This window comes from Eleutherodactylus coqui, chromosome 6 (assembly GCF_035609145.1).
Source record: "Eleutherodactylus coqui strain aEleCoq1 chromosome 6, aEleCoq1.hap1, whole genome shotgun sequence".
NCBI classification, from domain to species: Eukaryota; Metazoa; Chordata; class Amphibia; order Anura; family Eleutherodactylidae; genus Eleutherodactylus; species Eleutherodactylus coqui.
In genome coordinates this window covers 132,175,784-132,200,520 of record NC_089842.1, presented here as the reverse complement: position 1 = coordinate 132,200,520, position 24,737 = coordinate 132,175,784, and the positions used below count along the sequence as shown (strand labels likewise).

The window sequence follows — 24,737 nt, the reverse complement described above, 5'->3', positions numbered from 1 at the left end:
ATGGCATGGGCTGGCTGGCCAGTTTAAGCCTGGAGGAAAACACACAGCACTGCTCGTAAGCAATGACATGCCAGAAGGGTGGAAACATAAGGCCAAACAATGCCCACCTGTCGTGGCTGCAAAATCGTGTAACCAAAGTCCACCACTAGCAGGTCTGGTTTGGCCATGTACAGCCAGCCGCACTGTGTGTATCAACCCTTAATGTCGAACTCATAACATACATACAGCACCAGAACCAAATTCAGTACAAATAACTGCAAAGCCCGGTGAGCCCCCATAGTATAAGTTTGGACCATGTGAAACTACACCTCCTTGTATGACCCTAAGCCCGACTTAACATGGGTGAGAAAATCACATGAGATTTTTCTCGTTGCGAGAAGCACAAATATGAACCCCCATTCTTTCAAATGCGGTTATATACATGAGCGATGTCTTTTTGCATTGCACCGTGATGCAATGCAGGAAACAAATCACAGCTTCTTCTATCTCCCTGCATTCTTTCGCATTGCAACGTCCATTGTTTTCAATGGGGCCGGCGGCAGCATCACGAGGTCTCCCATTAAAATGGGGGAAACTCCACGATCCTCCACCACGGCTTCCTCAAAGTGATGCGAGACTGCTTTAACATGAAACCGCCTTGCATCCTTGGAGAATTTACATGGTGGGGAGCGTGATATAGGGGCGGGATTCACGGCCCTATATCGCGCTCGCCCATGTGAAGTTAGCCTAACAATAGTATGAATATGCTGAGAGTTTTGGTTTCACAACAAGAAAACGCTACCATCATCATCACAATGTAGACCGTAGAGTGGACAATTAGGGAGAATAAACCTTTACGTCCAATGACCACAGGTGACAACTGATTGTACGTATATAGAGGACAGGCAGCACGCAGGATCTTCCATCAATCAACAAGTAGAATCAGGAATAAAATATCCATCCAACTTTTATTGTGTAAAAGAATAGCATAATCACAGCGACGTTTTGGCTGACTAAACTGTGGCCTTTGTCCAGCTGCAATTAAGGCTATTACCCCTTTAAATGCCGCTGTCATTACTGACAGCAGCATTTAAATCCCCCGACCGATGTTTGTGTGCAGAAAATGAAGACAGAAAATAATTTAAAAAATGTAATTAAAAAAAATTAAATATCTTTAAAAAAATACAAGTAGTACAAGTAGACCCCATACTTACCTCTGCCGTGCGAAGTCCCGCATGGTGCTCCTACAGTGTCGCATGACCCGCCGGCAGCGTCATATGATGCGCTTGGTGGTGGGCGGGGTGCGTATTCACGCTATACTGTTGCTGTGCTACAGCGGAAGTATAGCGTGACGGGCAGCTTCCATTGACTACAATGGAAGCCGTCTGCACGTATACCCGCAGCAAATAGGACATGGTGCGGGTAATTTCATGCTGTGGAATTCCGCAGCATGTACACTGAGCTATTAGGTTCAATAGAATCTAATAGCTGCAGTGAAACGCCGCGGATTTCCACCGGGTTTTCACGTAGCGGAAATCCAGTTGTGGGGATTAGGCCTAAGGGGTTAAAACAGTAAAAATAATGCTCAGCTGCCAGTTTTGGTACATTTTTTTAATTTCTTGTGAACAAGGGTTCTTTTGAACAAGCTTTTACACAACTGCCTACCTGTTACTACAAGCGCCGATCGACAAATTGCATGTTGACCTACACTTGCTACTGCTGTTCAAACGTACCAGGGGATCAGTGGTTATGGGTCTGGAAGATTGTTAATACAATGGCCCCCATACAGACAGTATTCGTCGGCAGCGCACCTTCTTCACACCGGGACACATGCTTTATATGCTAGCATAAAAAAGATCAAATCAGCCTATGAACGTGTTTACACGTTTAACTCGGTTCGTTTGCCCGAGTGAATGAGCTGGTTGGTGATGTCATCACCAGCTCGTCTGCGCTGGGGTCACATGTTTAGACCGCACCTGAGACTCGCGCAGTCCTTGGGCCCTTGTCATTCAGTGTTTCACATTCCTATGATTGATCAGTGTTTAAACTGCCCAACAAGTAAACGAGCCGGCGCTGACTTTTATGCAAACTTAAACTAAACAACGAGCGAGCAGTTTCGCTTGTTTGAACGGTTTACTGATCGATAATCATTCAGTGTAAACGCACCGCTACTCAGAGGGGCCAACGACCAGGGAAGCGAACATTCATATCTGAATGCAGCGCAAAAAGACCTTAAAACTGGGCAAATGTGAAATCCACCTCAACATCGTTCAAGTAACTCTTCAGCAATGAACTGTCTAGAGTGGAGCTGCTCTCAGCTGCTCCTCCCTTCTTGGGACTACTGATCTCTCCAGAAAGGAGCTGCTGGAGCCCCTGCATTGTGACGTCACTACCGCTCAGCTTCGTTGCTAGGACTCTGACGAGGAAGCTAAAGCAGGAAGAGGTCACGTGACTGGTCTATACCACGTGACTAACGTCATGAAACCTAACGGGCGCTGCTCAACTCCATACTAGACCTTATCTGTTCCCAGTTGTCTCCGCCCTTTCCCCCCGCCAGCTCCTGATTAGTCTCTGCTTTGTGACATCATACGTACTCTGATTGGTTGCTGATTTTAACGCTGTCATGCCAGGAATCTTCTTAGAACAGCTGGGGATTACAGAGCCCTTGAGTCCCTACCCGCACCTCAAGGGTTAAAGATGATCCAGCTGTGGCAGGGCGGCTCCTCCTGGACATCGGGGTCTTTATCTACAAGATCCCAGGAATAACGGAGCTGCTGTATGTGTTGGGGGTCGTAGGAATAGGGGGGATGCTGTCTGCGTTAGGGTCCCAGGAATAGGTGGGTAGCTGGAGGTTGTGGGGGCTGCTGAGTCCCAGGAATAGGAGCTTTGCTGTGTGTATTGGGGCTCCGAGGAATAGGGGAGCAGCTGTATGTGTTGGGGGTTCAAGAAATAGGGGGGTTTGCTGTGTGTTGGTGGTCCAAGAAATTAGGGCAGGCTGCTGTGTTTGGATCCGAGGGGGGTCAGCTGTGTGCATGTGGCCCCAGGAATAGAGGGGCAGCAGTGAAGCAGGGATCCTAGGAATAGGGGGGCAGCAGTGAAGCAGGGGTCCCAGGAATAGGGGGGCAGCAGTGAAGCAGGGGTCCCAGGAATAGGGGGGCAGCAGTGAAGCAGGGGTCCCAGGAATAGGGGGGCTGCTGCATTGAGGCCCCAGGCATGAATGGCTGTGGCATGTTCAGATCTAGTTAATGGGCATCAGCTGCTTTAGCTAAGAGTTGTTGTGTGGCCTAGGAACAAAGAAGCCTGGAGTGATGTGCGGGGGCCGCGGGCCTGGCTGGGTTTATGTAGCAGCTACTGACGGGTGGGTGGCTCAGGAATGTCTGAGGGGCTTCACAATGGTGCCGTTGATGAGGATGGAGGGGTCCCATTTTATGTGAATAGAGGGGGACTCCCTATAGATGTGCCCACGTGGGAACGAATGTGGGAGTACGTTGCACGGACTCATCCTGATGGTGAGAATCTAGTCAAATCAATTCGGAGTGCTGTGGAACTGCCCCGGGTAAGTGTCCTACGGGGGGTGGTATTTGGCTTTAAAAGGGTGGGATTAGGAGGCTCGGATCCTCTTGTTGGGGAGTCACCTGGGGACACTAATGCAGATTTCCATATTCATCTACAGGTTCCATTACCACCATTGCCAGCGCTGACCTCTGGAGCTTCTGTACCGGAGCGTGTGGAGGCCGTGCAGCGGTACATCCGAGAGCTGCAGTATCCTTCACAGCATGTGTATATGGAAGCTGCCATTGTCAATGATTAAAGGGATCCACTATTAGAGGCAGTAAATGATGCAGTCATGGCACCCCTGATCGGAGGTACCAGGGTACTGTTCGATGAGCAGATTCCATTTGATGGAGTCGTCCAGGATAAAGAGCAACTGCACTTTTTACAAAGTATTTATGGCTATAGCAAAAGTTTTGTTCATGGGGAATTCTGCAGCTGATCGCTAGAACAGGGGGGCTGCAGGACGCACCTGAGTGCTGTGCCCCTTCGGCCATCTACGCTGCTTTTCGGCTCCTCCTCGTGGCTGAAGATGGCCACATCAAGCTCTATAAATTTCTATAGACTTCAGTAGTGGGACTGCCACTGATCAAAACTTTTGATATGGCCGTAATCTCAAAAGTTTGCGAAAAATGCAGCTACTCTTCACAATTGATGACCTATCCTCATGAAAGGTCATTATTAGTTGATCACTGGGGATCCTGAGTGGCAGACCCCTACCAATCAGCTGTTCACCAGGGCCACTGTCATTGCAGTCAGAACTGGAAGCACATAGCTCTGTCCATAGCGCAATGGCCAGGGTTTGTATTGCTGTACAGCCAGAGTTGTCTGCTTCTGGCTCCCCCAGCAATGACAGCTGGCCTAATATCAGCGGATTGTTGTAGATCCTGACCAGTGAACCCCTGACGATCAACTATTAATAAACTATCCTGAGGATAGGGCATCAGTGGTAGGAGTGTCGGCTAACACTTTGTGAAATCTCCTGAGAAATCCTTAAAAGAAACTTTGAAATGCTGTTCAGTCTATGGCCTGGGTGTTACAGAACAGGAGAAGCTGAACAGTTTGATACATATTTTTGTGGGAAAGCTTGTATTTCAATAAACTTAATTCCCTACTAGAGATGAGTGAGCATACTCGATAAGGCAAACTACTTGATCAAGTAGTGCCTTATTTGAGTATTTGCCCGCTCATCTCTAAAGATTCAGGTGGCGGTAGGGGGCGGGGAGCGGCGAGGAACAGAGAGGAGATCTCTCTCTCCCTCTCTCGAAGGTACTCCAATAAGGCACTACTCGCTCGAGTAGTTTGCCTTATCGAGTATGCTCGCTCATCTCTATTCCCTACTCATTCTGGGTTTGAGTCCAGTGGGCGGTCCTACTCAGTGATTGACAGCCTTTAAAGGGGTTGTCCCGCAAAAGCAAGTGGGGTTAAGCACTTCTGTATGGCCATATTAATGCACTTTGGCCAATATTTAATGCACGATGTATATTACATACAGAAGTTATACACTTACCCCCTCCGATGCTGGCGTCCCCGTCTCCATGGCGCCGACCGAAGCCTTCTTCTCCCTCGATTAGATGCGCTTGCGCTGTCTGCTCTTCTGTTCTGTTGAATGGGGCCGCTCCGGCGTGCTCGCGCCGGAGAGTTGGTCTGCGCATGTGCAGAAGACCTGTGCGGTGCGAGCACGCCGGAGCGGCCCCATTCGACAGAGCAGAAGAGCAGACAGCGCAAGCGCGTCTAATCGAGGGAGAAGGCGGCTTCGGTCAGCGCCATGGAGACGAGGACGCCAGCACCGGAGGGGGTAAGTGTATAACTTCTGTATGGCCAATATTTAATGCACAATGTACATTACAAAGTGCATTAATATGGCCATACAGAAGTGTATAACCCCACTTGCTGCCGCGGGACAACCCCTTTAACATGTGACTGTAAACAGAGCTAGCATTGCATTGTGCAGATGGATCGGAATAGAAAAGAATAAATCGCATCTAAAGAATATTGGTACCTCCTGAAGCTGGCAGCGACACAGCAAGTATATGAGCCTGTCAGTGCAGCGGCAGTCAGCCCGTCACAGAATAACCAAAGCCTCCACAGATCCAGGAATCAAGCGAAAGGTGAAATAGAACCACGACACGCTTCAATAGGCAGGGCCAATGCCAGGAGATGTAGTGGAAGAAATGTATTCAGCAATGCATTTTGGTGCCAATAGCACCTTCTTCAGGCCAGTTACAGTAGCACCGCACTCGATGCAGAGAGTGACGTCTTCTGGTCATCTGATCACTCCCAGTGGCAAAATACCAACAATAAAAACAAGCAAGCTTATACGCTAAAATACTTCAATTGGTACATAAAGATAAGCAAAAAAATGTGCAAACTAATAAACAATTAGCTTGTTATAATTTGCATATCCAAATAGGTTTCTATTTGCTATCCTTTTTTATAACTGGCTTAAGAAAGGAGCCATAGAGGGGAATAAAATCATCCACTGCAAGCAAAATAATACGGCACCCACCCTTGTCAGCAGGGTGTATTACTATATCATAGTTGGAAGAAAGGGATCCGATAACTTGAGCAATGCTGAGAGGGCTGCTATCTCTCTAGGCCACAGGGGCCAAGGAACAAAATTTGTTCGTAGGTAATGAATTTCATTCCTTGGCCTCTGTGCCATGATTTTCTCACAGCGATATCACAATAGTCAGTATAAGGGAGCCCTAAGGACCATTTTTGCCCCCAGTCTCTTGTGGAACAAACAAAAACTGTTAGCCTAAGGGCTGCTGTAGTAGGTTCCTTCATGTACGGCAAATCTCAGCTTTAGGGCTTATTCACACGAGTGTATATATCAGACAGCGTTTTCACGGACAGCCAATATACGCCGTTAGGCGGGCAAAGCCAGCTTGGCTCTGCTATGCTGCCTCCCCCTTCCCTGGCTCACCTCCTCTCTCCTCCCCTCCGGCTGTTTGCAATGGGAGGGGGTGGAAATAAGCTCTCACCCCCTGTCCGCAGCCAGCAATGGGAGAGGGTGGAGGGAGTTTAGCAGTCACACTGCTAAACTCTCTCCCACCTCCCTTCTCCGGCCGCTGTCATTGGCTCCCATAGGAGTCTATGGCAGCGGCCGTAGTCAGGCCAGGAAGATAGTTCCAGGACTATCCTTCCAGCCGGGCGCTTGTACACCGCAGGACTACGCCTGTGTGATCTGATGCATTGGAATCCAATGCATCAGATGGTAGTGTATTTCGGCCAGCCGTTAAAAAAGGCGGCCGATAGACGCTCGTGTGAATAGGCCCTTAGCCACAGATGCAAAACTTCTCACCTTTGAATCGTTTTATGAATTGCAGATCGGACTTTGTAGTTTATTTGATCGAATGCTTATGCAACTTCCACTATGTTGGCAGGACCATACGACTCCTGCGAGGCAGTCTGAACAAACATCAGCTGAATAAAGTCAGCAGGCTCCTGTTACAGTGTTTTTCCATTTAAGCCCATCAATCAGATCCCACCCAATTATCTGTCACTCCCTAGAACAGGTGTCATCCCAGTGGATCTATAAACCTAACAATTATTATTCTTTGAGGAATTCTACATTTGTATTCTTGTTTTTTTTTAATACTTAAGAGATCTTATATACCAAATGTTTACATTGTATCTGTGGAATTGTTATGTTACTTCTGGGCTTCAATTTTTGCCACTTTTTTTACTTGTTTTTTGTGCTTTTAATCATTTTTATAGTCGCTATCATTGTAGTGTTAAGGGAGGGCTGTTGGTGACAGCAGCTGCCTTGTTATTCTACTTGCAGTGGATGATTTAATTCTCCACCCCTCTCCTTTTTATAACTGGCTTGGGAGAGGAGCCAGTGTAATTTGCATATGTAAATACATTTAAATCTTTTAACGCTTTAACGACTACCTATATGTCTGATGGTGGCTGTTAATAGGCTTTATTCTGCAAAGCCGTCTTGATGGCGGCTGCGTGAGAAGTCAGGCGCGCGTCCCCAGTGTTTAAGCCTTTACACGCCACGGTCTGTGCAACCACAGACGCCTGTGTTGTGTTCTGATGGTTTGCTATGGCACCCGGAGGCTTGGATATAGCTTCCAGGTCTGCCTGCTACGGTGGCCTATGCGGCTCAGCAGGTACTGGTGCATCTCGTTTGTTAGATTTCCTGTAAATGGAACCCTGTGTGGAAGTTAATTGTTTAAATGTTTTTACCGTGAAACTACATTAATTCACACCCTGGGAGGGGACTTTTCTAGCTGATCAGCATGTAATAACTTTCTTATCTTTTTCTCAATAAAATCAGTTGAACTTAAAAATAAAACAAATACGCCAGAATTAGGCTAGATTCACATGAACGTATATCGGCTCTGTCTTCACGCCGAGCCGATATACATCCTCCTCATCTGCGGGGGGGGATGGAAGAGCCAGGAGCAGGAACTGAGCTCCCGCCCCCCTCCACTATTGAAATGAAAGGAGGCGGGATGGGGGTGGGGCTAAGTTCTGCAAATTAGCCCCACCCTCATCCCGCCTCTCCCCATTGCAAATAGTGCAGAGGGGCGGAGAGGAGGCAGAGAGGGGGCGGGAGCTCAGTTCCTGCTCCTGGCTCTTCCATTCCCCCCCCCTGCAGATGAGGGCGACGTATGTCGGCTCAGCGTGACAACCAACCCGATATACGTTCGTGTGAATCCAGCCTTAGAGATTTATTTAAATCTTGCCTCTAGAAAAAAAACCATAAAAAAAAGCAACTCAAAATGTAATATGTTCCCAAAAATTGGATAAATGAAGACTAGCAGTCGTCCCATAAAAACAAGCCCTCATGGAGCATCGATGGAAAAAAACTGCTATAGCTCTTGGAATGCAGCAACACAGAAGCAATTTTTTTTTAAAGTTTGTGTACAAAAATAGCAAAGCATAAAAAAAACCGCATAAACTAGGTGCTGACTTAGTCGGTTTCACGAGGCCGAGAATCTCGCACGAGATTTGTGCGTTACGAGACACACATATGAACCCATTCTTTTGAAAGTGATTTTTTTTCTCTCTCTGCGCCGCGATGTAGTAAAAAGGATTGCGGCATGTCCGATCTTTAGGCGTGCTTTCGCATCACATATTTTCAGTGGGGCCAGTGCAGCCTACATGCACCCGAGTGTGATGCAAAGTTTCCCATTGAAACTATGGGAAACACTCCGTGATCCTCCGCCACGGCTATCAACACAAAAACACCCTGCGTCCGCGGGGATATCGCATGTTGGCGAGCGCGATAACAGCAGAGTTTCACGGCCCGATATCGCACTCGCCTGTGTGAAATTAGTCTTAGAGAATAATGTTATCACATGATTTTGCACATCGAACACCATTGCAATTACATTTATGGCTCCTGCAAGGAGACGAAAAAAGACCTGAAAAATTAGTTGGTCATTAAGGCGCAAACATGCTTGGCCACTAAGTGGTTAACAAATTCATTGTTCATTGGTTTTCCTTTTTTTATGTACCAATTCATGTATAAGCTTGTTTGATTTTGTTTTCATTTTGCTACTTTGTCACTGTGAGTAATTGGGTGACCAGGTGACGTCACTCCCTGCATCTAGTGCGGTGGTGCTGTAACCGGCCTGAGGAGGGTGCCATTCAGGCACTGAAATACATTGCTGAATACATTTCTTTCAATACATCTCCTGGTCTTAGGCCTCATGTCCACGGTGAAAATCAGATCCGCTGCGGACTTGTAACACGGATTTGGGCTGCGGATGCACGGTAATTGTCTTTTATTTTTCATGCGGGAGATCAATTGAGCTATGTGCTCTATGAGCTCCGGCACCCATGATCCGCACTAAAATGGAGCATGTCCATCTTTTTTCATGCTCCAGAAATTTTTAAATTCACTTTTAAATACCATCCGCGGGTATTTATCTACCCGCGGGTGGTCAATGCATTCCTATGGGGCGCGGATCCGCGTGCGGGAAAAACGCTGCAGATTTTAATTCTTATTTTCCCCGTGGACATGAGGCCTTAAAGGGGTTGTCCCGCGCCGAAACGGGTTTTTTTTTTTTTTCAAACCCCCCCGTTCGGCGCGAGACAACCCCGATGCAAGGGTTAAAAAAGAACACCGGGCAGTGCTTACCTGAATCCCCGCGCTCCGGTGACTTCTTACTTACCCGGTGAAGATGGCCACCGGCATCTTCTCCCTCGGTGGACCGCAGGGCTTCTGTGCGGTCCATTGCCGATTCCAGCCTCCTGATTGGCTGGAATCGGCACGTGACGGGGCGGAGCTACACGGAGCCCCATTGAGAAAAGCAGAAGACCCGGACTGCGCAAGCGCGTCTAATTCGGCCATTAGACGGCGAAAATTAGACGGCAACCATGGAGACGAGGACGCCAGCAACGGAACAGGTAAGTGAATAACTTTTGATAACTTCTGTATGGCTCATAATTAATGCACAATGTACATTACAAAGTGCATTAATATGGCCATACAGAAGTGTATAGACCCACTTGATTTCACGAGACAACCCCTTTAAGTCCTGCCTTTTGAAGTGTGCCTTGGTCCTATTTTATCTATCCCAATTACTGATTAGGACCAGCTGCAGACTCCTCAGCCCAGAATAAACAGAGAATTAGGCCTGTTTCGCACAGTGTGACAAATCGCATGTATGTGAAGCTCATGCTTTCCTATGGGTTCCTTCACATGTTGCTAGATATGTTGCGACTTGCGAGCTTTCCCTATCTATGGAGCCTTCCTTTCTGTTGTATCGCACAAGAACACAGTTTTCGTGCAGTGCAATGCAAATTTTACAGTAGGAAATCCTACTATAAGAGCTCTAAAACAAGCCCTAGCTGTATAAAAAAAAAAATAGACAAATACATCACGTAAGGCCTCCCTCACACGGGGTGCTTTCAGCAGCATTTTCAGCCCTGTTCTAAACGCTGTACAAGGCTCCCATTCATTTCAATGGGGCTGCTCACACAGGGCTGAAAACGCTGCATTGAAAAGTGTTGCATGTTCTATCTTTGGGCATTTTCAGCTGAGTCTCCCATTGAAATGAATGGGCAGCGTTTTCAGATGGGCTGAAAAGGCAGCGTTTTGCAAATGCCCTGTGTGAGGGAGGCCTAACAGTCGCTGTTCATTCCGCCGCGTCTTCTCTGCAGGTCCCGGCGCTTGCTTGTCCTTTCTCTCAGCGCCTTCAGTAAGCACTGGCTGTGACTGGTTCTCGAGCGCCAAGGCTCAGCCAATCAGAGCCAGTGCTCGATGAACCAGTCATAGCCACTCATTGAATGGCGACACAAAGTTGCGATTATCGCTGCGAGAAAACGCTGTGATATCACACAGACCACCGATGCGATATTGCAGTGATTTTCTCACAGCGATAATCGCGTCACCCGTGTGAAAGAGGCTTTAATTTAATATGCAAACTATACTGAAGACTTTGCCATAAAACTCCATATCAATTTGCTCCGCTCCTCCTGCTCTATAACATGCTGCTGGCCAATCAATTGTATATTCAATCTGACAAGTTCCAAAGGTCAACTCCAGAGAAAGCAAAACCTTCAAACAAAATCCATTGCTGTAATCCCAATAGAGAAGTTTCAGTTAGTCACCTTTTTTTCCTCCATGTAAAATTCCCAAAACATGGGGATGGGGCAGTGCTGTTCATTTATTTTCCAAGTGCTCTTCAGGGTCCAGCGCCACAACTGGGTGGCATAACAAGACACAGGAGCTCTGCTTGGGTGTGACCTTAACTCATAGCTCAGGTACAATCACACAGGGACCCAGTTCTTTGAGATCAAGAAGACAAGGCCGCTCACTGGGTAAGTGACACAGGGGGGGTGGCGTGGCATCTTGGTGAAAGTAATTAGACTTATGACAGTGTGTGTGCCAGTGCGGAATCCAAGTGGAGACTTGGGCCCAATGTCCAAGGGGGCGGGTCGGAAGCAGTCCGTATGGGAACCACACAAAAATGGAGCATGCTGGGATTTGTTTATCAGTCCGCAAAACAAATCTGCATGATTTAATCCATTAGCGGATGTCCATCCATCCCTATGAACGGCTTGATTTGCCTGCGGACATTGGGCCATGAAGTATGTGTACAGGGTGAGTGGGACTGTTAAGAGTCATCTTTATGTACTTTCAGTATCACTCCCATATACAGTAACTATCTGTATGTGTGCTCTGTCTACACCCAACATGGGCAGTAGTGGTCATACACTTTTTTTTCTCTTATTGCAGGCTGATGGACCTGGCCAAAGAGATGACCAAGGAAGCTCTGCCCATCAAATGTCTAGAGGCCGTTATTCTGGGCATGTATCCTTCCAGAGACAGATGTTATACAGTATGAGAGCCCGAAGGGTCATGTCCAGACCATCAGGGTATAGTACACATATCAATCAAGGCTTGCGGGCCGAATCCAGCCTGCCATTTTATTTTATGTGGCCTGCCAGCCAGGCAGCAACCCAACAGGCATCTCACTGAATCCGACTACAGAGCTGAATATTGTCTCTGGAAGCGCCATCAGTACAAGAATTGTACATTTCAAAGGGGTCTGATGGAAGCAGTGCAGAGTCTGCTGACCTCTCCCCCCAAATGCCTAGGACATACTCCGAGGTAAAAGGTAATCTATCATAGACTCTGCAACGCCACTACCGGATTCACCATCGCTGTTACCACTGGGGATACTGACTTTACAGACTTACAATTACAATCAGCCCTTTGAAGGCAACCATAATGCCGATGTGGCACCCAGGGGCTATAACCAAGGAAACACAGGGGACCAAAGAAGTGCTGTCATAAGCTCCAATCACATCATATATCTTTACACCAGTCATATCTAGAACTGAAGCCACAGGTCTGTAGTTGGTAAACCACAATGTCCAAGAAGCAGCCACAGTAGTATCTGCATCTCTGGCTGTGACTGGAGTAGAAGATATGATTTAACCCAGGATCAGTACAAGATAAGTAAAGCAAAAGATTTGCTTGTACAGCATTAAAGGGAACCAATCCCCTCACATCAAACGGAGTTATGGTGCTGGTAGAAAAGGTGAAGGGGAACCACATGATGTCCTCTTTTTTCTTTTTCTTTAACCCTTTCCAATCCAATTTGTATCCTGGTTTTCCTAGGGGGCTTACTCTCTTTCTGCCATTATACAACAGCGCTATCTGCTGGCTAAAGCCAGTACTGCATGAGGTGACACGTTGGATAGGCTCCAATAGCAGAGAGGCTGGCAATATACAGTAAGAGAACCCCGACGGATATCTTCCAACATCGGAGCTGTACAACCTTAAATCATAATGTCTTCAGAGGTCAGACAGTGGATTGGAAAGGGTTAAATACTCTCTCGATCCCATGCCGTCAGCCACTGAAATATGTCCGTCACACAGAAATCTGACTTTCCAATAGCTGGACGCACACCGACACATAGAAGACAATGGGAGAGCGCATGCAGAACAATCTGAAAAGTGTCAGATTTTCGTGCAGTGCACATGTGACAGCTTGGGATCAGAACGGGCAAGTATAAAAAAATACATACCCCTCTTGCTCTTCATCCCGTAACAGCACCATAACTTAGTGGATGGTGATGTTGGAAAGGTGACAGGTTCGCTTTAAGTCCTGTGCAGTGGCGCTCAGTCGTTCAGCAACTTTTTATAGGGCAGATGTGCTTTAGGCGAGAAGTAGAACACACATGTATAAAATAAGTTATTATGGTTCAGTAGTGGGTCTCGGCCTCTGTTTTTTACAGGTCTATGGTGCTTAGATGTACCCATTGTTCTCCTAAACCATATAATAATATCCAGATATCTGACAAACAGCATCTCCGGCCTTGAGCGCTTCCCCATTAGTTTCAAGACTCAGTTTGCAGGTGGCTACTTCCGTCACATTGTACTGGGCCTGCATTGGGGTGGACACTTCGGCGCTATTGGCATCAGCCGCCGGGAAGATCTGATGTATAAACCTCTTCGGCATAAGACCCTCAATGACCTGATGGCCGACTTCCAGGAAGCTTATACTTGCTGCTGGCACACGCTCCGAAAAATAAAGATTGGCCCCTACGTATCACATGACCCACACAGTGTGGAACAAATAGATTGGAAACACACCGTGCTGGATGTGCAAGAACTGGGTGCGGAGGGGCTGCGCCGGGAGCTGGAGCGACACAGCAGAGAGATGAGACTCAGGGTAATGATGGCAGACGGGCGTAGACATCTGGCAAGAGCCCTGGATGTCTTCTCGCATACCAATTTCTTTTTCTTTGTAGATAATCAAGGGACCCCCTTCACCTCCTAAGGAGAGAAGAAGGGAAGTCACCCCATCCCCTCAGAGAGGACAGGCCAGCCCACAGCGCAGGGAGCGGCCGGAGAGACGGTAACGTCATTAGATATGTAAACGTTCACTATGTTGGCCTCTTGCACAGATCCCCATTGCAGTGTAAATGCATTTCAATGTAGGCATGCAGACCACACTCATAATACACTGCTATACGCAGATTATGCTAAGTCCATACACATAAAAATAGCACAGTATTATGGATGCTGTTTATTTCACAAGCTCTCACCTAGGAGCACTGGTTTAAATGGCAACCAACCAGTGTGCAATACAATTCTATACATGTCACGGTATTATGGCTCAAAATGCATGTGCATGAGTGCTACAGCAACATGTGTAAGGCCAGACCTCCTCTGCGAATCACTATAGGTGGCCTGCACTGCAACGGATGAGAGGTCGACTACCTAAGACTCCAAAGATAATGTAGCAAGCTGGAGTCACAGACCGAAGCTAAAATCACAAGCAAGAAACAAAGCGTTGGGCCATGTTCACATAAACGTATTACATATATATTGTTGCTTCCGTATGACAGACAAGTGTCCCAGCCTGACCTCGGGTCTATTGACCCAAACTCAAAGCATCAAAGGCTCTACAGAGCAGTAAGCTTAGGTTTGGGACACTCATCCGTAAAACAATCATGCGAATGCAACCTTAGATTGATCAAAGTAGTGGCCTAATGGGCACAGCTGACAATCACCAGGTAGTGGATCTATGGCAGGAGAAGAGATCAGTAAGGAACATTGTCATCAAGGCAGTTCAGGATTCAGATGAGCACAGAACTGCAGCTATAAGACAGCAATAGCCCTGATCTAGCTCAGACTTGAGCAGCGCCTGGTCCACCTTCCCTTCATTGGGAGCCATATTTGATTTAGCATTTCAGCAGATGTAGTTATTTATTTATTAAAGGGGGTTTCCATGGAAAATGCTATTAATGACCTATCCTCAGGATAAGTCATCAATAGTTAATCATCTGGAGGCTACCACTCGGGACCCCGACCAATAAGCTGGGCGGCGGGCGCATGCTGTCAGGGCTGCAAAAACTCAGAGGTCAGAGCGGAAGTCTCCTCGCTGACCTCTGTGTAGTGGCCGGTGCTTGTAATTGCAGACATGGCTCGCTTTTATTTCAATGAGAGTTGTGCCTGCAGTTATATCACCAGCCACTACACAGAGGTCAGGGCGGAGACATCCACTCCGACCTCTGTGTATTTGTGGTGCTGACAGCATCCCGAGGGACGTACGCCAGCCGATTAACTATTGATGACCTATCCTGAAGTTCATCAATAGTATTTTCCATGGAAAACCCCTTTAATTATTTTTCTTGGGAGGAGAGGAATTATCTGACCCCAACTTCTATTTTGTGTTTTGCAGGCCTTCAGGGGAAAAACCTGTGGACCCCAAATCATTACCTGACCTCGGCAGCTACCAAATCCGGGTCTGAGGGGAACATCACCGGAATAGGCAGTTGCTCTTTTTCACCTCTACATGCTACCTGGACCTTCCCTCCTCCCACAGCAACAGAGGGCCCCCACCCCATAAATACTGAGCAGAATAATATCTCTGAATTGACATACACCCATGTGTTACCTGTGTCTTTAGGGGAGGGGTCATCAGCAACCACTATTGAGGAATAGGCGACAGGACAGTATTAACACTTTGCAGATTGCCTTATCACCAAGCCACGTGTGCCAGCCTATCAGGAGCCAGGACTTACTCTGAACCCCAATATCTGATAATGATGCAGTGGCATCGCAGAGACGCTCTTTTTCCACCGTATTTATCCCAGCACTTTTACACTTTTGCTTCCCTAATAAAGGTGTCAACTCAACGTGGCCATGTTCTGCTCTGGTTTATTGGGGGTATTCACAGGAAAACAACCAGTCCTTTGTTATGCATCTGTTAACGTGCCAGCATCTGTACATCCTCACACTGCGCACACTATCCAGAATTAAAATAGCTTTTTATATACAATTTATACACACGGGCACCAAGGGTATCCCCTGAGTGCAGCAGACCCCTGAGAATAACTCTGCTAAGATATAAAAGGAGTCCAACTGGGCAGCAGCAAATCCTAAAACCAACATAAAAAAAACATACAAAACCCATCTCCTGTGAGGAGAGAAGTGGCAGCCCCAGACTTTACTATTTGGCTCTTGCTGACAAATCCAGGCTGAACCGGGTTAGAAGACACAAGTGGTCGGAGCAGCAGAAGGGATTTGGGAGTGCCTGCGCTGCCCACAGATCCTCCTCAGACAGAAGAGACAGCCGTCCCAGAAGCTTCAGCTGCGTGTCTTGATAGAATCTTAGACCTGGAAGACACAGAGACATATGTAATGCCAGCGATAGTGGCACATTGTCCTCCAAGCTTACAATGCTCTGTCCACATTACTTACCATGCTTTGTGCCACGTACTGGAATGGGTTCTGCAGAATAGAAGATGTAATCCACAGTACTGCCCATGCCCAGGGTCATAGTAGTGACTTCGAAACGACCTTTAGCTGGCAGAAAGTGGCTGTACGCAGAGGTTAGGTCCAAATTATGCTGGAGTAAAAGGGGCTGTGGTCTGCAGAATGAGGCAGTAACAAAGTGTGTTACATCTCATGTCTCAAGGACCTTTTACACGGCACGGTTATCATGCAAATAATTGTTAGCTGTACACGTGTGCAGGGACCGAACAATCACTGATAAATCATTTTACCATCATAGCTTGTTGTAAATTTTTTGCTATAAACAGGTTTTATAGTCATTTTCTGAATAGAAAGCAGTGGCAGAAGGTTTGCGATTATGATCCAATGAATTATCGAAACTACCCAATTATTGTTCAGTGTAACTGCATGCCAAGTGAAGGTAAACGATCGCTACTTCACCGCTGGTTGCATGTTGCTTCCAATTTATACTGCAGTGTAAAAGGGCCTTAGTCACACCTCATCAGACTAATGTGAGATAACATAGCAGTGGCTTGCACATCTCCACAGGATGCTGAGTAACACCCCTTTTTTTTATCCTTTAGTCACATCCAGAGCTGCAGTCACAATTCTGTTAGATGCCATGGGAACCGGACTGCAGTCTGTCCACCCCGAGACACGTTTTACATCACAGTTTAGTTTTGTCTCCTGGTCATTTGGTACCCACAATGCACTGCTCTCTAGTAGTAGAAGGCAAGGAGAAGATCTACCACTTGATACCTGAATGCTGGCACTCCATAGCTCAGGATGTCATGGGCCGGTTCCCCGAGTGGATCTGTAAGACAGACAAACAGAATGAGCACAGTGTATGGACTCCACATTACTTACCCCTTACCCTCAGCCACTCACCTGGATTCTTGTCAGTCACACCCTTTATTGTAGCTAGGTGCTCGGGTCTCCGGAGGGAGTAGTCACAGTATCGGAGTTCCAGAAGGTGCTGACGAGTGTATATTCGTCTATCTATAACATCCCAAAAAAAAGGTCAATAATGAGGAAGCTGCAGGTTGGCATTGCAGAGGTTCAAGAGAAGCTCTGTCTCACAGATCCACGATTGCTGTCCAATTAAAGGACCTAAATATGGAGCTTCCATATGTCTGTCCATATAGAGGTTTACCACAAAAATCAGCAGAGTGATGCACTGGCCTAGATTCTGAATGTCTGCAATATTCTATTGGCAACAGAGCTTCTTTTTGGCCGGTTGGACCTATAAACTAACCAGTGTGAAGTTTTGAAACCTCAGTCACTGCCTTATGTTCCCCAATTCTAGTGTTTGCTCTGCACGCCAGTTATATTTGGAAGCGTTCTGGGTCCTTACCTTTGACCTTTGTAGCCTGGTGTGTCACATACTGACAGCAGTCACTAATGCCCAGGAAGTCTGGCCACAGTGGAGAGGGGAGGACCCTTGGATTGGGGGTTGTACAGTAACGCTCCTGCCCCGACACCTTCCAGGCTGGCAGACAATTGTAGTTCAGAACCCCATTGTACACCAGTTGGTAGATAGGAGAGTCTGGGGTCGCATTCAGATCTCCACAAAGTATTATTGGGCAGCGAGAACCATCAGGATTCCGGGATAACTTATCCACCTCTGCCAGAAGAAGTGCCAATTGTGCCAGTTTAATGTCCCCCCGCCGAGGATTGTAGAGCAGGTGAGTATTGGCCACACATAGCGGAGTAGGAGCAGCACACCCATCTTGTGTCCCCTCAAGGAGCTGCGGCTGTAGCAGTAGCACCAGTCCCACATTGTCACGGTTTAAGACGTCAATTGCTGGACGGAAAAATTCAACATGGCTCTCAGCCAGCAGCGTGAAGCGTTGAGCCTTGAAGCACGTGCAGCAGCCATCAGTCTTCCTGCCTGTCCGTCGTTTGTAGTGACAGCTGTACCCTGCGGGGAGACAGAGCGGTCATCATCTTCACGTAAGACCTCACTCCCGAGCCTCACTAACAACGGTGGGGAGACACATTACCCAATGCACTAAGGCTCGGCTGCACCTGCTCCCGGTAATGGTCATCCTGCACCTCCTGAAGACAGAGGATCTGAGGGAAAGCAGAGTCATGAGCGGCGGGCATCAGACTAGAACACACCTTGTACCCCGCATTGCTTTTCACGGTCACTGAAGAGTCCCCAGAAGGATGGCAGCAGCATAGGGCATGCACAGCTACCATGAGAGATTCAGATTGCAGTATACGCAGGGGCATGTACAATGGCAGATGGGAGAACGATAGATACATCTTGACATAGCGGTTTTTGGTGGGCGGGTAAAAGGTCCCTCCTAGCACTGTGACATTGAAGTTTGTCTATCCCATCCAACGTGTCAATAGATACTCATATTTTGGGGTTCTAGACTTAAAGGGGTTGTCCCGCGCCGAAACGGGTTTTTTTTTTTTTCAATAGCCCCCCCCGTTCGGCGCGAGACAAACCCGATGCAGGGATTAAAAAAAAAAAAACGGGTAGTACTTACCCGAATCCCCGCGCTCCGGTGACTTCTTACTTACCTTGTGAAGATGGCCGCCGGGATCTTCACCCTCGGTGGACCGCAGGTCTTCTGTGCGGTCCATTGCCGATTCCAGCCTCCTGATTGGCTGGAATCGGCACACGTGATGGGGCGGAGCTACCAGGAGCTGCTCTCTGGCACGAGCGGCCCCATTCAGAAGGGAGAAGACCGGACTGCGCAAGCGCGTCTAATCGGGCGATTAGACGCTGAAGATTAGACGGCACCATGGAGACGGGGACGCCAGCAACGGAACAGGTAAGTGAATAACTTCTGTATGGCTCATAATTAATGCACAATGTACATTACAAAGTGCATTAATATGGCCATACAGAAGTGTATACCCCCACTTTGTTTCGCGGGACAACCCCTTTAAGGCCGGGTTCACAAGGCTGTATACGTAAAGCCCTCCTGCAGAGCCAGCGGTGAGCTGGCCTATTACTGCGTATGGCAGCGATATTGTACTGTGTTTAAGTTTCCCGCGCTGTCGCTTCGCAAAGTTGCGTATGTACGATGCCTATACGCGATGTATTTGCGTATAGGCGCCGTTGATTACACAACCAAAGAAAACAATGGGCTCTATTGTGTGAAATACGTTGCAAAAATAGAAAATGTTGCGTTCTTTTTTTCATTCGTGTATTACGCAATTCTTACAGGCAAATGTAAGCAAAGCAGTGTAAAGTCGTGTATTTGATTGCCTGCGAATTACTTGATGTCACAAGCACATACATCGCACACGTAATACGCGGTAGTCTTATGCTCGTATGACCCTGCCTTAACTATGGGACCCCAATCCGTGGAAGGACACAGGAGCAGACCCTCTTCCCCTCTCAAGTACTACTACCCCTTTCCTCTAATGACTCACATCAGCCTCCCAGTGCTGCAGCTCCTGGAGAATGTTAGGCCAGCGATAGTCCCAGTTTAGGATTAGGGGTGAACAGTGCTGGTAGAGCTGTGGGTTCTGCTCTATGAGGTCCTGGGAGAGGATATTGTAAGACAGGACAGCAAAATCAAATTGCTGGTCAGCAGCGAGAGGGGATTCGGCCAGGTCCTGCCAGTCCCTCCACAGCAGCTCTAATTAGATAAAAGAAAGAATGAGTCCACATAAATTATTCCCCTTCACCCCCAACATCTAACCTCACATGGCATTCACGGACCGTGGTACTTGACTGGTTGAGGAAGGGCCTGCTCCATCATTCCCATTTCCCACTTGCTATCTCCCTTGCGGCACAGCATAAATTCCAGCACTGCAGAGTCTTCCTTCCATGTGCTGCCCTGTATGGGTTGGGGGTCTGACTGCAGCTCTTTGGGGGTGTCATCCACCTCTTCCTCCTCAGGACTGTCCACCGCAGATGATGCCAGAACTTCTGTGCTGGTCGGGTTCCCTACATCTTCCATGTTGCTTGTCCTGCCCACTGCACAGATACAAAAGAGTAAAACCGAGTGAGAGCTGCAGAAGTGGAAGAAGCAACCTTACAATCACTCAACATGCATCACACAAAGATCCCAACACGCACCACACATACAAAGAGCAACGCCTGAGAAACAGGCGCAAAACAGTGAAGCAGATCATCGGTGTTAACAAGAAAGGGGAAAAATGATGAGACTCCCATCCAGCCACTGTCCGCAGGTCAAAGTTCTTCAGCTTTAGGCCTTGTTTACACGGGCGGTTTTGTTGTGTTGCTACAAATCGCATGTATGTGAAGCCCATGCCTTCCTATGGGTTAATTCATACATGCGATGTTTTGCAGTATGCGACATGCTAACACGAAAACCTCGTGGGTCCGGTGATATGCCCGCGACTCGTGAGGTTTTGTAGCCCATGTTTCCCTATAGAGCCTTCCTCTCTGTTGCATCGCAAACCATGAAAACGCAATTTTCATGCGGTGCGATGCAACTTTGACGGTAGGAAATCCTTCTCTCAAAGCCATAACCTAAGCCCTAACTGCAGGGGAAAAAAACAGTATATATCACCTTAGAAGTGCTGTCAGACGGCCACATCTTCTCCCCAGCACTATTCTCTCTTGCCGGGGAATTGAACAATCCCTGCCTCCTGGAGGCGCTGCCTCTGATTGGCTGATGTTTAGCCAATCAGAGTCAGCACTTATTGAACCAATTACAGCCAGCGCTTCTAGGAGGCGGGGTATTTTCAATCTCCGTCCAGAAGAGATGAAGACCAGTCCTGGGGACTGTGAAGAAGGTGGAGCAGAGCCCCGAACAGCACTTTTAAGGTGATGTATACTTATTTTATTTCTCTGCAGCTAGGGCTTATTTTCGGGTTGGGGTTATATTTCAAGCCCCTCCCCGAAAATCCTCGCATGTGTGCTACAAAGTCATGCGATTTTCTTGCTGCGATGCCGTGTCGCTTGTGTGAATAAGGCCTTAGGCTGTATCCACGCGGGCGACAAGCAGCGGAATCCGACCCAGTGCTTCTCCATCTGTAATGTGGATGTGCCAGCTGGCACATGCACAGTAAAGATGATGCCGCACCGCCCACGCGCCAATAGGCACCGCGTGCACACTCACACGCCAATATACAGCGCACACACTAGCACCCCACACATGTGCGCCAATAGACACCGCGCGCGCTCACACACAACACATGCTAAGGGCAGTTTAACACTGGTGATAAAATTGCATGATGTGAGTAAAAATGCGCAATTATTAAACCAATGGTTTTTTTAATGGTTTTCTTCACATTTGCGATGTTTTCACTCATGTGATGTTGTGAGAGGGGAAAAAAAACTGCTAAATCTGTTATGTGTTTTTTGTTTTTGTTTTTTTTTTAAATTGCGCATATTTCCCTATGGAGCCTCCTTTTTCATCGCAACACACAACTTGTGATTTTCATGTGATGCACTTTTTAACATTAAAAAGTCCTATTGAGTTTTGCGCCAGAAAGTGACAGGCGGCAGCGAGGGCTTTGTGAGAAAAAGGAGTGCTGACACCCAAAAATCCTGGGGAAAAAAAGTCACACACCGCACACTAACATGCAGCACACACATCACACACGCTAATATGTGCCATATTAACACAACACATGTGCTGCATAAACATTACCACACACCAGCACACCACATGCTTATATGCACTGGCTACACTCATAACCACATGCTAGTACACCGCATACACACGAGCACGCACCAGCACAACACACATACCAGTATCCACCCGCTAATATGTGCCACATACACGCCATATGCACCGCCTGCACACGCTGACAGGCCCCGCACAACACACCGCCTAGCACACCACCGGTACCGCACACACGGCCATGCACTACGCTCCTCTCCGGACGTACGGCCGTCTCGTACCGCGCTCCGGTGACCGCCACTGACGGCTCAGCACGTGCTTCCGATCACAACACCAATACAGCTCGTCCACTTCCGGGGCATGTGAGCACTTCCGGGGGACGGGCTGAAAACAGCAGTACCCTCCCAATACATTAACCTACTTTACACTCAGTTTCGCCCAAATCCGAAGACCAGTGACTTCGAATTGTATAGTCACCCCAATATCACGAGACCTCCAGTTACACATAGCCACCCCGATATCTAGAGATTTGTCACTTCCACTTATATACAGACATCCTATTATATAAGGCACCCCAATATCCGGAGACCAGTAAGCCCCAGTTATAGCCACCCCAATATTCAGATACCAGTGACCTCCAGTTATATAAGGCACCCCAATATCCGGGAACCAGTAAGCCCCAGTTATAGTCACCCCACTATTCAGATACCAGTGACCTGCAGTTACATAAGGCACCCCAATATCCAGGGACCAGTAAGCCCCAGTTATAGCCACCCCAATATTTAGATACCAGTGACCTCCAGTTATATAAGGCACCCCAATATCTGGGGACCAGTTAGCCCCAGTTATAGTCACCCCAATATTCAGATACCAGTGACCTCCAGTTACATACAGTCACCCCAATATCCAGGGACGGTGACTTCCAGTTATATAATTAAAAACAAAAGATAGTCGTCCACAGGAATTAAGTCCAGAACCGAACACGTGCTGCAGCACCCATAGGCTGGGTTCACACAGGGCAGATTTGTCGCGGAATTTCGCTGCGGCCACACAGGACGGCCAATACGCTGTGGCAAACCGGTGCTGCGGCGTGGATTCCCCAGCTGCAGGATATCTATTTTTTTTGTTGTTGTTCCATTGCAGCCTCGCTCCTCTCTATGGGAGCGCTGGCCACAAAGGAAAAGCATGCGCCCAAGCCGCTCCAAAACCCATGGCTAAGTGCCGCGGGTTTTGAAGCTGCGCTTTCCCGGTGGAAATTTTGCGGTTTTTCGCTGCGGCCAAACCGCAAGATTTCCACTGGGAATACGTCCCGTGTGACCCCAGTCATAGGGTGTAATATGTATCTGTTTACTCCTCCATGACTGCCTGAGCTGCAACGTTTCCGCATTATCCAGGTCTTTGACTCCTAGACCGCTCTCTCACACACATCGCTTTTTAACGCGATTAGCATGGCATCCCGAGTGCCGCACTAACCGCTATACAACGCTCCCATTGCTTATAATGGGGCTTTGCAGACCTGTGCCCGAACGCACCGCTTCTAAAGCTGCAGTTTTCAAGCACTGACCTATGTTTATACGTTTTTGCGTTTTTTAACGCACCTACCTCATCACCCATCACAATGATGGGGTGCGTTAAAAACTCTGTTGAATGCATGTTACGGGGTTAGAAAACGCCAATCAAAATTGCAATAAAACGTGGCATTTTGCCAATGCTGTGAGCGTGGTCTTATACAGGGTGTAGTCACAGAGCGATGCAGTAGTATACAGACTCGAAGTGTCCTCCCTCTGCGACGATAGTGGCAGATTACCCAGGAAGTCTTCCACTGTCGTCTGCAGGAGACTCAGGTACCCATCCGCACTGAGAGTCCCTTGAAGAAACAGGTCCAACGACAGCTCCATGCTTGTATCGTAGCAGCAGCAGGCCACTTTCCTAACTTCAGTCATAGCAGCGGATTTCTGCTTCTCACATGCTACTCTTCAATTTTGCATTTGGGTTCTCCCTCTCTTACAGGGGCCACAACACAAAATTGAAATCCGTGTTTCCGGGCCCAGGCCCCATACTATCGTGTAGCGCATCCAAGCCTTCCTATTCAAGTACACTATTGTTATTTCACTATAGGACACCAGTATTGGGATATAGCGCTGGATTCGTTTTATTTTACTACACCTTGTATACAATTACCTTAATATCCAGAAACATATAACCTCCCATTATAAATAGCCACCCCAATATCCAAATACCAGTGGCCTGTAATTATATACAGTTCCCAATATCAAGAATTGTGCCCCCCCCCCCCCAGTAATTGCCGTCATCCTAATATTTAAACATGTGACCTCAAGTTACATAAGTCACCCCAATATTCAGTGACCAGAAACCCACAGTTGTGTCACCCCGATTTCTAGATATGTGATTTCCGTCCAGTTATACACTGTCACCCCAATATTTGTGGGTGCAGTGTCAGCGCTGCATCTTAAAATCCCTTGTAAATAGACGCTAGTTCATCATATTTTTTTATCACTTGTCTCACTTATCGCCCAGCTTTCCCAGACTTCTGAATGGTAAACCTACCTTGTTGCACAGGAGGTATGTGGGTGTATAACCTGCCAATCAGGGTCCTGAAAAACAGACAATATTCTGGCTGGTGCATTGGTGCCTGGCAATTATTATGTAGCTAACAGAGGCAGTAGTGCACTTCTGTTAGGGATTCTTAATATCACATCTTAGCTATCCGTCCAGCATATATGTTTGAACATATACGGCTTTCCTCCATTGCAGCCGGATCTTCTTTCTTCTGCCTGGTCCCGCAGATCTGTGGCGCAGCCACAATGACAGCTGTGGCTGTGCTGCGGTTATCCGCAGAAAAATGGAGCATGCTGCGATATCTCCCCGCGTGTGCGATCCACACGCCAGGAAAAAAAAATCAC

At 47.7% G+C, this 24,737-nt stretch overlaps 2 protein-coding genes across 3 annotated transcripts; one reads left to right on the top strand and one right to left on the bottom strand.

The window, feature by feature from the left end:
- The first annotated feature begins 2,581 nt into the window (after window positions 1–2,581).
- On the top strand, window positions 2,582–15,654 carry VASH1 (vasohibin 1). The gene is made up of 7 exons (XM_066607650.1): window positions 2,582–3,535; window positions 3,653–3,741; window positions 11,263–11,319; window positions 11,738–11,812; window positions 13,301–13,682; window positions 13,762–13,868; window positions 15,198–15,654. The coding sequence occupies exons 1-7, from the start codon at window positions 3,353–3,355 to the stop codon at window positions 15,265–15,267; spliced, it is 963 nt and encodes a 320-aa protein (XP_066463747.1). The 5' UTR covers window positions 2,582–3,352; the 3' UTR covers window positions 15,268–15,654.
- Window positions 15,655–15,656: 2 nt separating this feature from the next.
- On the bottom strand, window positions 15,657–22,182 carry ANGEL1 (angel homolog 1). 2 transcript variants are annotated; one of them, XM_066607648.1, is made up of 9 exons: window positions 22,095–22,182; window positions 19,938–20,195; window positions 19,646–19,854; window positions 18,256–18,325; window positions 17,607–18,173; window positions 17,141–17,251; window positions 17,012–17,066; window positions 16,220–16,389; window positions 15,657–16,135 (listed from the first exon to the last, which is right to left on the bottom strand). In XM_066607648.1, the coding sequence occupies exons 2-9, from the start codon at window positions 20,176–20,178 to the stop codon at window positions 15,969–15,971; spliced, it is 1,590 nt and encodes a 529-aa protein (XP_066463745.1). In that variant the 5' UTR covers window positions 20,179–20,195; window positions 22,095–22,182; the 3' UTR covers window positions 15,657–15,968. The 2 variants fall into 2 exon arrangements, with proteins under 2 accessions (XP_066463745.1, XP_066463746.1); XM_066607649.1 differs by having other exon boundaries at window positions 22,082–22,165.
- Between the last annotated feature and the right edge of the window lie 2,555 nt (window positions 22,183–24,737).